General features: G+C 52.8%; 1 protein-coding gene across 1 annotated transcript in view; it reads right to left on the reverse strand.

Annotated features, from left to right (window-relative positions):
* The window catches only part of ush2a (Usher syndrome 2A (autosomal recessive, mild)), a 1,730,413-nt gene that overhangs the window by 18,901 nt on the left and 1,696,278 nt on the right, over window positions 1-15,234 (reverse strand). The window contains exons 70-72 of the mRNA XM_072506478.1: window positions 13,291-13,467; window positions 4,661-4,744; window positions 2,349-2,578 (exon numbers count right to left, since the gene is read on the reverse strand). Of these exons, the coding sequence (XP_072362579.1) occupies window positions 2,349-2,578; window positions 4,661-4,744; window positions 13,291-13,467 (491 nt within the window). The remainder of the gene's footprint in view (window positions 1-2,348; window positions 2,579-4,660; window positions 4,745-13,290; window positions 13,468-15,234) is intronic.

Raw genomic sequence — 15,234 nt, forward strand, 5'->3', positions numbered from 1 at the left:
ATCTTGGCTGGCCCGGTCCACGGGGAAGCGGATGTAGCGGTGCGCCATGGCATATAGGGCATCTGTCACTGCCCGGATGCACCGATGCACCGATGTCTGCGATATGCCGGACAGGTCCCCACTCGGTGCCTGGAATGACCCCGTTGCATAAAAGTTCAGGGCCACCGTAACCTTGACGGACACGGGGAGAGGGTGTCCCCCGCCAGTGCCACGCGGTGACAGGTGTGCCAGCAGGTGGCAGATGTGTGCCACGGTTTCCCGGCTCATCCGGAGTCTCCTCCTGCATTCCCGGTCCGTGAGGTCCTGGTATGACTGCCGGGGCCGGTACACACGGGGCGCCCTCGGGTGCCTCCGTTGCCGTGGGGCCGCGACGTCCTCCTCCCCCTCCTCATCCTGTCTGTCAGGTGTCCCTCCAGCCTGGGCGGCTGCCGCCTGCCCCTCTGCGGCAGCCTGCGCCGCCTCTCTGGCACGCTCCTCCTCCTCCTCCTCCTCCTCATCCAGGGCAACATAGACATGAGCGGCTGCCACCACGGCGGCCAACATCGCTGGATGATCTGAAAACATGATGGCCTGGTGGGGGGGAGGGGAACGACGACATGTCATCATTGCCCATATCCCCTCCTCCCCTCAGCCAGGTGGCATGGACCGCATGGGTCCAACTGTTGGAGGCTGGCACCTGGCCAGGTGGACCAACTCACTTGCCCTCGCATCCCCCTCCTCGGCACGGACCCCCCCCCCAACCTCCACCCCAGCACGGACCCCCCCCAACCCCCAACCTCCACCCCGGCACGGACCCCCCCAACCTCCACACCAGCACGGACCCCCCCCCAACCTCCACCCCAGCACGGACCCCCCCCCCCCCCCAACGCCCAACCTCCACCCCGGCATGGCACGGACCCCCCCCAACCTCCACCCCGGCACGGCACGGACCCCCCCCCAACCTCCACCCCAGCACGGACCCCCCCCCCCCCCAACCCCCAACCTCCACCCCGGCACGGCACGGACCCCCCCCAACCTCCACCCCGGCACGGCACGGAGCCCCCCCCCCCCCAACCTCCACCCCAGCACGCACCCCACCCCCAACCTCCACCCCAGCACGGACCCCCCCCCCCCAACCCCCAACTTCCACCCCGGCACGGCACGGACCCCCCCCCAACCTCCACCCCAACACGGACCCCCCCGAACCTCCACCCCAGCATGGACCCCCCCCCAACCCCCAACCTCCACCCCGGCACGGCACGGACCTCCCCCAACCTCCACCCCAGCACGGACCCCCCCCCAACCTCCGCCACAGCACGGGCCCCCCCCCCCCCAAACCTCCACCCCGGCACAGCATGGACCCCCCCCAACCTCCACCCCAGCACGGACCCCCCTCCAACTTCCACCCCAGCACGGACCCCCCCCCAACCCCCAACCTCCACCCCAGCACGGACTCCCCCCAACCCCCAACCTCCACCCCGGCACGGCACGGACCCCCCCCCCCAACCTCCACCCCAGCACGGACTCCCCCCAACCCCCACCCCGGCACGGCACGGACCCCCCCCAACCTCCACCGCAGCACGGACCCCCCCCCAACCTCCACCCCAGCACGGACCCCCCCCCAACCTCCACCCCAGCACGGACCCCCCCCAACCCCCAACCTCCACCCCGGCACGGACCCCCTCCCGGCACTCCCCCGGAGCCCAGCCTACTCTAACCAGCCCCCCCCCGCGCACACACACACACACAACCCGAGACACACCTCTCCTCACGCATTCAGACTGCGGCCACGCCATTGCCTGCCCAGAGCCAACCCTCCAGGCCGTCACTCACCTCCACGCTGGTCGGCGTGAGCCTGGAGCACCGGGTCACGCCGATGAAAAGGAGGTTTGATTCACGTCGACGTGAACGGTCATCACGTCGACGGGACTTCGGCCCATCCGGAAGGGAGAATATCGGCAGGCCGAAAATCGGCTGCCTTGCGCAGACCCGTGACATTCTCCGCGGCAGCGGCGCCATTAACGCCCCACCGACTTTTCTCCCTTCGGAGACTTCGGCGGGGGCGGGGGCGGGATTCACGGCGGCCAACGGCCATTCTCCGACCCTCTGGGGGGGCGGAGAATGACGCCCATGAAGTGGAACTCTAGCTGTGCTTACTACATTGCGGACGGGATTCCCTGTTCTCCCAGGTGCATATTTCCCACCGTTTGCTGGCGCCAGGATTCTCTCTTCCTGCTGCTTGTCAATGGGATTTCCCATTGAAGCCACCCCACGGGCGGGGGTGTACTACCAGTGAGAAAAGAGAATCCCAACCGCCTGTATCTTCAGAATTTATGGCTGAAAATCACATAAGATTACCAAAAACTTACCATGAAAGATTCATTGGGCAAATTAGTCCTCTTCTGCAGTGGAATTAAAGGAGGCCTCTCTCGTTTGTGCGGTTGTTTATTTATTGCCTTTTGTAGGAGGATGGCCAAGAATATAGCCACAAACAGCAACCCAAGAATCGCCATGATTATAATGAACCACAATTCATTGTAGAATTTAGTATTTGATTGTAGTATTCCTGTTTTCTCTTCAACAATAGGTATTATAGAACCTTTAAAACAAATAAAAGATATTCACATTACCTGCAAATTATTCAAACATTCTTAGGGCTGGATTGAATGCACCCTGTCATGGAGGGAAACATGGAGGCTAGGCCCAGTTAATTACAAGAGCGGCATCGCGCCAGTCTTCTGGTGGCAGGAGCACTGCCTGCAATTAAGGCAGAGGGTGGGAGGGTCTGACCTGAGATTCTCAGCCACCAGAGTTGAGGTGTCAACTGGACTCATTAATGAGCCAATTTACACCCAATGTACCAGCGGCCTCCCTCAAGGCTTAAACTAGATCCTGGCAGACTTCCCAAGCCCTTAGGCAGCTGTCCGGTAAATCCTATCAGATTTACGAATCGCCCCAAAATGAAGCGTGGCGGGAGGGTGGGTCGATCAAAGGATCTGGCATCAGGAAGGGTGGAAAGTCACCACCCCCTACTCCCAACTCCCACAATCCCCACCCCGTGACCCCCATATGGCCCTCACTCACCTTTGTTCTGGTTTTTCAGGCCTTTTCGTGGGCCTCTGGTGGGTGCATTGCTGTCAGCAGCCATTGCTCCCACTGGTAAAGACCATTAATTGGCTGGCAGCTCTTGATGGGTGGGACCTCCACCCCTGTCAACCCCACAGAATTTGATAGAATTTACAGGACAGCTGCCTAAGGGCTTGGGAAAACTGCCAGGATCTAGTTTAAGCCTTGAGATACCACTAAATTGCAGTGGCCTCTGGTACATGGGTGTAAGTTGGCTCATTAATGAGGTCAATTGACATCTCAACTCTGGTGGCTGAGAATCTCAGGTCAGTCCCTTAGTTATTTCTTTAAAATTGTAGGTTAAAAATAGAACCAACATATATTAGAGATTCTTCCCTTTAGTTGTATTTTTGAGAAATTGATGGAAGAAACCCAGAGCCTTTTCACTGAATTAACTGGTAATATCCACATGGTAACTACTTTCATGATGTTAATATTTCTTAACTTTTAAGGGACCTTAAATAATCTATCTGTCATTGACTTCATAGTGGATATTTTTAAATCTTACCTCTTGCATCCAAACATTCCGTTTTAAGGAAATGTTGGTCCGAGTCCTCCCTCACCCCTTTCTTACATGGACTGGCTGAGTGAGATCAGAGACACATGACATTTTTAATGATTAGTCAGACTATCTATGTAAAATCTGATGTATAAATTACATCTTTGTGCAGGCTTATGCATGCTTAAGTTGCCCTAAAATAGGGGCTGCTATTGAAATGGTTTTTACTGAAAGAAAGACTGCAAATTGGAGGACAAGTTTTGCATGACTTGACACCAGGCATTAATTACATTGCTATGGTGTGTACATGCTCTCAACAGACTGGAAAACAAATTGTGTTAACCCGTGGTGAATTATTTGAATTATGACTGATATTTCAAGGTTCACTACTAGATTTATTATTAAATGCACCTCCAACAACACCCAAGAAACTTGTCACCATCCAGGACAAAGCAGTCCACTTAATTGGCACCCTTTCCGCAAACATTCACTCCGTTCACCACTGACGAACAGTAGCAACAGTTTGTACCATCTACAAGATGCAGTGCAAGAACTCACCAAGGCTCTGTAGGCAGCACCTTCCAAACCCACGACTGCTACGATCTAGAAGGAGGACAAGGGCAGCAGGCACATGGGAACACCACCACCTGGAGGTTCCCTTCCAAGTCACTCACCATCCTGACTTGGAAGTATATTGCCATTCCTTCACTGTCGCTGGGTCAAAATCCTGGAACTCCCTCCTAACAGCATGTGGATGTACCTACACCATATGGACTACAGCGATTTTAAGGTGGTGGCTCACCACCACCTTCTCAGGGGCAATTAGTGATGGACAATAAATGCTGGCCTAGCCAGCGACACGCACATCCCATAAATGAGAAAAAAACTCAGATTATAGTAACAATTGGCAGTTGTTAAAATGTTGTGGCTTTATTACTTTTCTTTGTTTAACCTACCTTCAGCTAATTTAAAAAATGTACATCTCCACTGATTACACCATTAAAAAACAACTATGTGCAGGTGATTTTAAACAAAGCAAATGTGCAACATACTTACCAATGTCTGTTGCTGTGCTATATTTGATGATGGGGGTACTAGCACTTCCCATATCTGTTACACATGTAACTTGGAATAGAAAAGCTACAACAAATAGCAAAACATAATTACAATTCCAGTAAGCTCCATGCTTTACATACATTTTTGCCACAACGGCAAAAAAAACTTCTTTTGTCCTGCTGCAAAAATATCTATTAATAAATAGGAAGGTGTGGGTGCATTGCTACAGGAAGAGGCAGTTATGCTGAAAGTTGACTTTTACCTGAGGCACAACAGATCACTCAGTAGGATGGTTAATATAAATACCTTGTAATACATACGGATGCACATACGTTTTGCTTTTAAATATAAAATTCCACACTATGGGGGCAATTTTCCATCCTCATTATCGGCGGGCAGGAAAGCCAGAGGGGGCAAAATATCCATTGGATGGGGAACAATTTTATCCCGATGAGGGTGCAATCTGTCATGGGCCATGGTTACTGGCGGGGCGGGCTCTATATGAATCTGCCTACCAGTGATACGCCATGTGACCCGCCTCCAGGATTTTCTTTGACTGTCTGTCAAGGATATGGCGGGAAATGCGGCAGTGCAGCCGGTGGGCCACATCCCACTTTTCCTGTCTGAGTTGACACAGTCAGAAAAAGAGAAAATTCCGCCCTCAGTTTCTTACAAATTATTGAAATGTGAAAAATGAATGAATCCTTGAATAGACTTCAGCTTTGATATGGTCACAGCAGAACAAGCCAGCTCATTTACAAATAAACATACAATGGAGGTTTTGTAAGGGCCCCGAAGAATCCAGCACGAGTTTTAAGGATACAAAATAATAAAGTTTATTTACTATAACAATATATACATAGCAGTAACTTCCCTTGCTACCTTCTCCTTCCTCCTGATTCCTGGACTGGCCAGCTTACTTATAGTAGGAGTCTCTCCGCCCCCCTCATTGGGGAAGTTCATACTCCCATAGGATTGTGGGATAGTCATTAGTCCCCAGCCAATCGTCAGTAGGCAGGTTATAACAGGAGGTAAATGTCAAACCAAAGCTCTCTTATTTCCAATGACACTTACACTCATGTGTAAAATTCAGCCTCAGCATGGTCACAGAGAAGGGTGTAACAAGTCAGCTGGCCGTTACACACCCTGGTTAATTTTCCTTTCCATTTAAGTCACTTTGCAATCTTCAGTGTGCCAAGGAAGCAACAAGAAGCAGCGGACTTCTTGACCTAATTATGCAAACTATTTTTAGGAAATAGAAGACATTGCAGGGACAGTGACCATGAAATGGTTTACAATGGGCGCAATTCTTCACCCTCGTTGCACTCTCCCTCGAGCGAAACGAGACCGGTGAATAGCGGGAGAAGCCTGTCGTGTTATTCACCCTGGGATAACACGGACTGCAACAGGATGCAGATGAACTGTAAAGCATACACCAAACGTAGGCGTTGGTTCAATATGATTTATTCAACTTCTGTAACAATGCACACAGCTGGGCTGTGGGTTGACACTCTACTACTCTAAGTGTACTAACTCTAACTTACTAGACCAGGCTAGCTCTGATCCACGTGTAGAAGGTGCTGACTGATATATACACCCTGACTGTCACTACAGTTGTCACCAGTGGAAAGAGGCGGAGTGCTGATGCCTCGTGTGTTTTATGGTTGGAAGTCCCCCTCTGGTGTTCTGTCTGGTGATTGGTTGTGTTCTGTCCTGTATGTTGGTTGGCTAACCTGGGTGTCTGTCACTGCCTGTTTTTACCTCATAATGTGCATGGGTGCATATTATGACGAGGCCGAAAACGAGAACCGCGATGCAACCGGCCCACTCCCGTAGGTGAAATTGGGATCTTGCTGTACTGTGGCGAGAAACCAATTATCACCACTTTAGCCCTATTTCCATACAATTAACGAGAGCCACCCCATATCCAACGGCCTCCCATTATTCATCGGCCTCCCCAGCAAGTGCTCACTCTGGCGCCGATTAGTACTCCTTTTTAAAACGTAAACCTGGTGGATGGGTTTCTGTGGGGAGCCGAGGAGGTGGGTAGCCAACTTTGCTCACAGGCAAAGAGTCCAGGGACACTGGGCTTGCCACCTCTGTGCTCGGCGGAGATGTGGGGGACCCTCGGCTGGGGGACCCTTGGCTGGGAGTGGCAGACCCTCAGCTGGGGGTGGGGGATCCTCCACAGGGATGGGCTGCTCTGGGAAGGTGGGAGGGGGGGGGAAAGGGGGGCTGGGGGTTGGGTGGGCAGCAGGACAGCTACCGTGCATGGCACCACCATGCCAATCCTGGATCGTCTGTATGCATTTTCGGGGGCAAGCCTAGCCCCTGCCCTACTGGCCACCCATAACCCCCACTGACTGTCAAGGCCTCTGGCTGGGTGGCTGAAGGCTACTGCTAATAGAGAATTGGCAATCGTGGTTAAGTGAGTACTTCACACACCCAAGTGGATTTCTGTGGGTGGGTGGGCCATGTAGCATGTGGGAGTCATTGCCTAGCATCCCAATCAAACCGTGGTGTCTGTACACCGTGCCTCAACATTGCAGAGGCAACACCACACACACAGCAGCCGAGATCCGAACACTTAGGGATTGGGACACAGCTCCGGGGAAATGTCCACGACTGGAGGGTGGGCGAGTGTCACGGGGAGGAGACCGACGGGAGGCCCAGGTGACGTTATGAACAGGTGTCCGGGTTTAAGGGTCTAGTGAGGGGGACCAGCTGCGGCCTGGATTGCCATTATAGGGCATTCCAGGTGGAGGCAAGGGGCGATCATGGGGGAATGGAGGGACCCAGGATGGGAGCCACTGCTGTTTCTCAGTCCAACATCTTCTTCCAATGCCTGACAGATATTGAATGCTACGGCAGGTATTTTGGACCCAGCAGAATTTGCCCTTGTGGTGCTGCTGCAAGGCAGGGCGGCCAGATGCCAGAGACGGCGGCAGCAGCGTCAGCAGCTGCTCGAGGTGGCGGACCATGTGTCAGACCCCGCCCCACACCCTGAGGACCTGACCGCCCATCAGGCCAGGGAAGGACCCAGATGGGGAGTCCTGCAACGGTTAAGGGTGTACAGGCATCGCTGTCCATTTGAACAGATGATGGACAGCACGTGCCGCAGGAGGCTCCGCCTCAATTAGGAGACTGTGCGGCACCCGTGCCATGTCGTTGCAGACTTGGCATCACATGGAGGAGGTGGACACCCGCTCTCTGTGGCTGTGAAGATCGTCGCAGCCCTGATCTTTTATGCCTCGGGATTATTCCAGGGCTCGAGTGGGGACCTGTGTGGCATCTCACAGGCCACAGCCCACAGGTGCATCTCACAGGTCACGGATGCTCTGTTTGCCCAGGAGGAAAAATACATCAACTTTGAAATGGACCAAGCCCAGCAAGATGCCCGGTCAGCTGGCTTCTCCACCATCGCTGGGATACCACAAGTCCAGGGGATTGTGGATGGCATGCATGTTGCCCTCCGCTCACTGGGCCATCTGGGAGTGCCCTACATTAACAGAAAGGGGTTCCACTCCCTCAATATGAACTTGTGTGCGAACACCACATGAAGATCATGTACGTGTGTTCACACTTCACGGATACGACAGCTACACCCTGGGGTAGTCGGTCATCCCCAGCCTCTTCGAGGAGCGTCCCAGAATGGGTGGCTGGTTCTTGGGGGGTAAGGGCTACCTACTGAGGACCTGGCTAATGATGCTGGTACGGAGGTTGGAGACCGAAGCAGAGACCCGGTACAATGAGGTCCATGCAGCCACCCGGGCTGTCATTGAGTGGTGCGTCGGACTCCTCAAGTTGTGGTTCCGATGCCTTGACCGCTCTGGCAGTGCACCCCCAGAAGGATTGCCCGCTTTGTGGTGGTCTGCTGTGTCCTCCACAACCTGGCACAGCAGCGGGGTGACGAGATGGAGGTTGTTGAAGAGGAACATGCGGCCACCTCCGAGGAGGTAGAGGAAGACGGGATGATGAGGTGAAGCCGGACCAACAGGGGCTAGAGAACGAGGCCATGGAGGAATTGGTGGACCAGCCGGAGGCCGCAGGACAGACGGCAGTGGCGAGGGACCAGCAAGTCCGGAGGGTCAGGTAGGCCCTCATATTCGCCCGATTCACATAGGACATGGCTTGGCCCATCTTCATTACCACCCCCCACCCTCCCAGGGTATGTGTTATCACACCAGGTTGCTGGGACCGTGTCGGCACCATCAGAGGGTCACTGTCGTGGGCAGGGGGTTGATGATAACCTGCAGCAATCTGGGCGCTGGTGCTCTTCCATCAATGCTCGCTCACACCCATCACCTGCACACAGGTGTGCCTGGGGGGCAGGGGGGGAATGCATTGAGAGATGGGCCAAGGGTTCAGTGGTCGGCCCGCGTTGCGGAAGAAAGTGACAGAGGCGTCATACTGGTTTTGCACAAGGGTGTTTATTGGGTTTTAAAATTCACCTCTCTCCTGATGGTGCATCCCACCCCCTCCCTCTCAACCTATCCCCCCTCCCCCTGTGCCGTCAGTGATCCTCGATGTGCTTTGCCTTTGTGGCTCTACCACGCCGTCTAGGCGTGTCCCCGGGATGCACATCAGAGGTGGAGACAGCCAGCTGCTTACCTCATCCCACGGCCTTTGATACCCCTGGTGGGTGTCCTCTGGGGGCTCTGGGACAGAAGGGCCCCGCTGCACTTGTCAGTGGCACATGCACAGCTGTTCCGCCCTGTCCCGTGTGCTGACCCCGAGCCACGGCCTCATTAGAGGGGTGGAATTCTGGAGAGCTGGAAGCCACTGTCGCCACTCCATGGGATGGACCCAGGTTGCCACCCAATGGCTCCTCCTTCCGGTAGGTGTCCAAAAGGCCCTGGGATTCATCTTTGGACGGAGGGGCAGCTGGTCTGAGCCCCGGCTGCCCCTGCATCATCTGGCTCTGTCAGACCTGTTGGTTCCCCATGGCCTGCATCATCATGTTGATGCCCTCGGTGATGCTCCTCAGTGACTGGGGCATGCTCTGCAGTACCTCGGCAATGCCCACCTGCGTCTGGGGCAAGCTCCGCAGCGACTCAGCCATTACCATGTGAGAGTGGGCACGTAGTTAGGATATTGTCTTTCTATCCTGTGTTCCCTTTTAATGCCCGTCCTGCTGCCTGTTCTGATATACATTCTTCGGGTTGGCTTTGGGATTTCTGTTTAAATTGTAGTCTTTGGACACTGGGGAAAACCCCCTTTCAGATGGGCTGGTCCGAAAACATCTTTTTGAGGAATCAAGCAACTAAAAACTGCAAAACTCCAGGATCAGAGCTGTATTGTTCTCACAGGGAAGCAAAAGCACCATCTGGTGGTAGAAAGGCAGAAGTGTACTGACCTGAGCATCCTGTGTACAGCACCACCTGGTGGCCGGCGATGAGAACTGCACTAATCTGAACACCGGGACCTAGCTCCATCTGGTGGCCGAAGGGCAGAATTGCACCGACCTGCAATTCTTAGGTGAAACATCATCTGGTGGTCGAAGGACGGAATTACGCCAACCTGAACCTCCCGAGTAAACCTATTTCCCAGAGGCTACAACCACAGTAAAGAATCGTCTCAGACCTACCCCTTTAACCCTTGGTTTTTTTATTCCTCACCAACCCTTACCTGGTGTCTTTTTTGTGTGTCTGGTTAGAGGGTGGGATGGAACCTTGGGAGTAGGTAGTCTGGTGGATGGTTATCCTGTTATTTTCTTATGTTCATCTTTTCTCCGTTTATTAATAAATAGTTTGTTAATGTTTTACTTATAAATCTGGTGTCTGTAACTCATTGGAGCAGTCAAGGGTTAAAGATCTTCTGAAAAAAAGAATTATTCGTTCATTCACTTATATTAGGACTCGGGGTCTGCGGGGCTGAAATTTACCACGCACTCACCCAGGGTGTCGTAACAATATCCTGTAGAACCTCATCAAGGTCAGCCTGGTACTGGATAACATCCCCCAGCAAGGCAGACATTCTACCGAGACCTTCAGCCATGGCCGTAACCGACTGCACGGCGCCTTGGACACCTTCACTAATGGTGCCAACAGTAGGCTCACCACTGTAGTCGCGACCCGAGCAGTGTTGGCCTCGGTGCCAAGCATTTCCGGTGACACCTCCTGTGCCCGTAGCCTCTGGGACTCCTCCAACCGGCTATGATTCTGCTAGAGAGTCACTGACATCTCCCTCTGAATGTCCTAACTGCTCCCTATCGTCTCCATCAGCTCCAGGGGCTGAGCATCAGGCTGGGACCCAGCTGGGTCCTGGGATCCAGCAGACCTCCAACTGCTGTCTCGCCTGGGGGTTCCTGCCTCCAGCTGATGTATATCATCAGTAGTGTGGTGCTCACCAGATTGTGCCTCAGAAGCCTGACCACTAACATTTCCCACCGAGGTGCGAGTAGCTGCGTAGGTGGAGGGAGTGGGTGACAGCTGTGACACCTCAATCGTGTCTTCCTCGGAGCTCCTCTCTGATGTGGTCTCCTGGGCGGCTGGAGAGGGTGCCTCTGGGATGGGCCGGCACTGTCAGATAGAGGACCTGTGGGAGAATGGCCATGTGGTCAGTGGGAGGGATGGGTCAATCAGTAAGGCAATAACAACTCACGTTTCATAGGTCCTCCGGGTGGAGCCCGGTGGTTCCTCACCTCTGTGGCGTCTGCCAACCTCCATGTGGGCGACCGCCCTATCCTCGGCCATCCCAGTCACCTCCAGGGCCCACTCGTTGAAGGAGTTATGGATTCTTAAGTCTGGCACCCCACCGCCAGTCTAGGCCCTCTCCTCGCAATTGTGGGTGAGCTTTTCCTGAGGAGACACAGAGAGGGCATCGTTAGCCACATGTGTGGTTCGCAGTGGTGGGAGGGAGGGTGTGAAGGAAGGATGGGGGGGGTGTTTGAAGGGAGAGGAAGGGTGAAGGGAGGGTTGGGGGTCACATGGAGAGTTGGGGGTTTGGATGCCTGTGTGGGGGTGGAAAGGTCTTGGGGGGGAGGGGGGGGGGAATGGGGGGTGGGGGGGGGGGGGCTATTGGTGTCTACTCACTCGTGCTGTCCTGTGTAGATCACTGACCTTTTTCGGCACTGGGGCCAGTGCTCCTGGTCACACTCCCAGTGCTCACAGCCACCGCGTCCCAGGCAACACTGGTTGCCCTATGGCTGATCCCAGGTCCCTCGGGGGGACAGGACATCTCTCCTGGCCTCCACTGCGTCTGGGAGCCATCCCAGGTTTGTGTCCCCGAATCTTGGAGCCTGTCTCCAGGGCACTATTGTTGCGAGCTGGCTGGGGTTGGCTGAGCAAGTGCTGCTCGATCTTGTTAGCGGGCTGGCGAGCACGGTGCAGGCAAATTGGCTGGTGAGTCTTCATTTGTGGCCAGAAGCCCGTGGGGCTTGGTTCAGTGACGAATTAATGTTGAATATCATTGCCGGCCTTGCTGGGCTGAACGGTGCACTCCTTGCACCGGGAGTGTGACCAGGAGCACTGGCCCCAGTGCTGAAAAAGGTCATAGTGAACCAAATGGTTGGGAATTATATAGACTCTCCTTGGACTGTATGACTCACACTGAATGTATACAGAGAATATATATCACAACTGAACTAATGCCACCTCAAGGTCCAATTTGACCTATGTCGAGAACTTAAACAATATTGCATTTTTGTAATGACCATTTTGAAATGTTTTACAATGTTCCTTTAATTGGATTGAAGAACCTTTGGGTGTAGCATAATCTATGCAGAAAATCTGAATGTCATTGCACTTTTCGTACCGTCCGTTTTGAAAATAGAGCTGAAGCGTGTGGCATTATCAGCAAAGGGCCTCACGTTTGACCTTTAGGAACGGAGATTGAAGGTGACTGGAATCTCACTTTTGGCACTCAGCTCTTGTGTCCATGTCTGGATCAAGGTTGTGATCTGGTCTGGAGGAGGAGTGGTGCTGGTGGAATCCAAATTGAGCAACAGGCTATTGGTGAATAGGTCTTTACGACACATCACCAAGGAGGCTAGTGGTTCAAGAAAACAATTCACCACCACATTCCTTCCAACCGTTTACTGATAATTGGGAGATTAATGGGACAGTAAAAGGCCGGGCTACATTTGAGTACATGAACAAATTAAAAGTGATACAGAGGAAAAATGAACTTTACCTACTGAATAGGAAAAGGGGACAGAACTCATTGGGATAATTATAAGAAAATGCAGAAATAAATTAAAAGGGTTATTGAGAGAAAAAGAGAGACAATTAAGCATAAAAGCAGTGTATAAACATCACAAATCAATACTATAGCAGCAAGATTGCAATCAGAGAAGTGAAAGAAGAAAAATATTTATTTTCATGATCCTCCAGTATCTGCAGCTCACCCAAGGGTTGCTGCCAGCATGTGTCTGCCACCCTTGGTTTCCTTGCAACCCCTCCCCACTCATGCCCTACTTTAGTGCCATTGCCAGGAAGGCTGCCAGGCCAAATTAGGCCGCGGTGACCATAAATTGCTCGATAAACTCAGAAGCCTTTCAATAATGTATGGACCTAAATGTTGTTTTACTGCAATATGGACTGGAAAATCCTTCTTGAAAGATAATCATGAAATAGCATCAACTGATTGAATTGTGAAGAGGGCAAAACAGAATAGTTTTTTCAACTAACTTTTATCAGATGTTCTTGGAATGTGTAATCTGCTGTCGAAGCCACTGTAAATCCGCATGTTGTTCTCTGTCAGTACGTACTCTTTCAACTCTCCATTCAGCTGGAATGTTTGACTCCAGTCCACATAAATTGTTGTCAAGTTGCTGGTTACACTGAATGGTGCTTTGTACTGGGGCACTGGGGAGCAAAACATGTTACATTTCTGAAAGCAGTAAGTAGATTTATTTTGTTCCTTTTGAGTAATTAAACTTGAGAGGTTATATTGCACAATTGTTGTTCTAAATTATCCCTTTCCATTTAAGTATTTAAGAATAGGGGTTACAAAACATACACAATAAAGTGGTATGCCTTCTAAATAAGAGATGCCCACCAAGTATGTTTAAGGTGCAAAGTGCATGAATATTGATTATTCCACTACAGATACAAGATGTGCTGCATAAGTTAACTGCTATAATGGCTATAACAAACACTTCCAGGACAGAGCCCTGTTTTTGGTTATATGCTGAAGGTCACTTTCACTCCCTTTGACTGTGAGCAGCCTCTAGCGTCACAGCTGAGGCACGCTCTGCCGTCCCTGGCAATGTCCATTTGCATCTGGGACACGTCCCTCAGTGACTGGGACATGCTCAATAGTGCCTCGGCAGTGTCCACCTATGTATAGGACATGTCCCTCAGTGACTGAGACATGATGTCGAGGCCCTCAGCCATGGTCATCACTGACTGAGACATGCCTTGGATATCAACACTCAAGACGCTGACCTCGTGCTGCAGGCGTTCCACCACAATCACCACCCTAGCAGTGTTGGCCTCTGTGCCACACATTGTCGGCATCATCTCACGCGCCCGTAGACTTTGGGACACCTCCAATCAGCTATGCACTCACTGGAATGTCACTGACATTCCATCCCGAATCCCTTGGCCATGTCCTAGCATCCGCATTAGCTCTGGGATAACCGTGTCCAGAGCCTCCGCATCTGACTGGGACTCAGCTGAGTCCTGAAATCCAGCAGATCTCCAGCTGATGACTCCCTTGGATGTTCCTGCTTCCACCTGATATGCATCAGCAACTGTGAGTTGCTCACCAGATTGTGCTCCAGAGGCCTCACCAGATTGTGCTCCAGAAGCCTAAGTGTGTCTCTGCACTGGTAGAAGGTAGGAATGATAGCTGTGATGCCTCGATAGTCATCTCCTCGGAGCTCTTCTCCGAGGTGGTCTCTTGGGTGACGGGGGTGTGGGGAACGACTCCAGATGGCCTGTCCCCATCAGATGGAGATCCTGCGAGAGAATGGACATGTGGTCAGTGAGACGGAAGGATCACTCGCCTGACATGAACAACTCACTTGAGGTCATCTGGGTGAAGGGGCCATGAATCCCCACCTCTGTGGTGCAGGCCAACCTCACTGTTGGTGACTGCTCCCTCCTCGGCCAACCCAGCGACCTCCAGAGCCTGTTCCACATAGGGGGTTAGGACTCGAATCTCTGGTACACCGCTCCCTGTCTTGGCCCTTTCCCATTTATTATGGCCTATCTTCTCTTGCTGGGAAAAAGAGGGCATTGTGAGCCGTGCACTTGATAGATCAGGAGTATCAATGGTAGGTGGCATGAGTGGGCACCGCAACTAGACATGAAGGGGTTGTGCTGGTGGGTGCTAGGGGGTATTGAGGATCAATCATGAAGATCAGATGTGGGGACAGTGCGAGATGTCAGGCAATGATTTGTGAGGGGGGGGGTTGGGAATTTGAGGGGTGGCAGGAGGGACTGATGCCAGGAGAGAGGTGGTAACTTACCCTTGCAGCTCAGTGGAGGTCATTGGTCTTCTTCCTACATTGGACGCTGGTCTTCCTGGTGATGCTGCCCGCACTGATAGCCGCTGCCACTGTCTCCCAGGGGGTATTGGTGACCCTGCTACTGGTCCTCTGTCCCTTCGAGGGAATAGGATGTCCT

The sequence above is a fragment of the Scyliorhinus torazame genome, chromosome 1, assembly GCF_047496885.1.
Source record: "Scyliorhinus torazame isolate Kashiwa2021f chromosome 1, sScyTor2.1, whole genome shotgun sequence".
Taxonomy (NCBI): domain Eukaryota; kingdom Metazoa; phylum Chordata; class Chondrichthyes; order Carcharhiniformes; family Scyliorhinidae; genus Scyliorhinus; species Scyliorhinus torazame.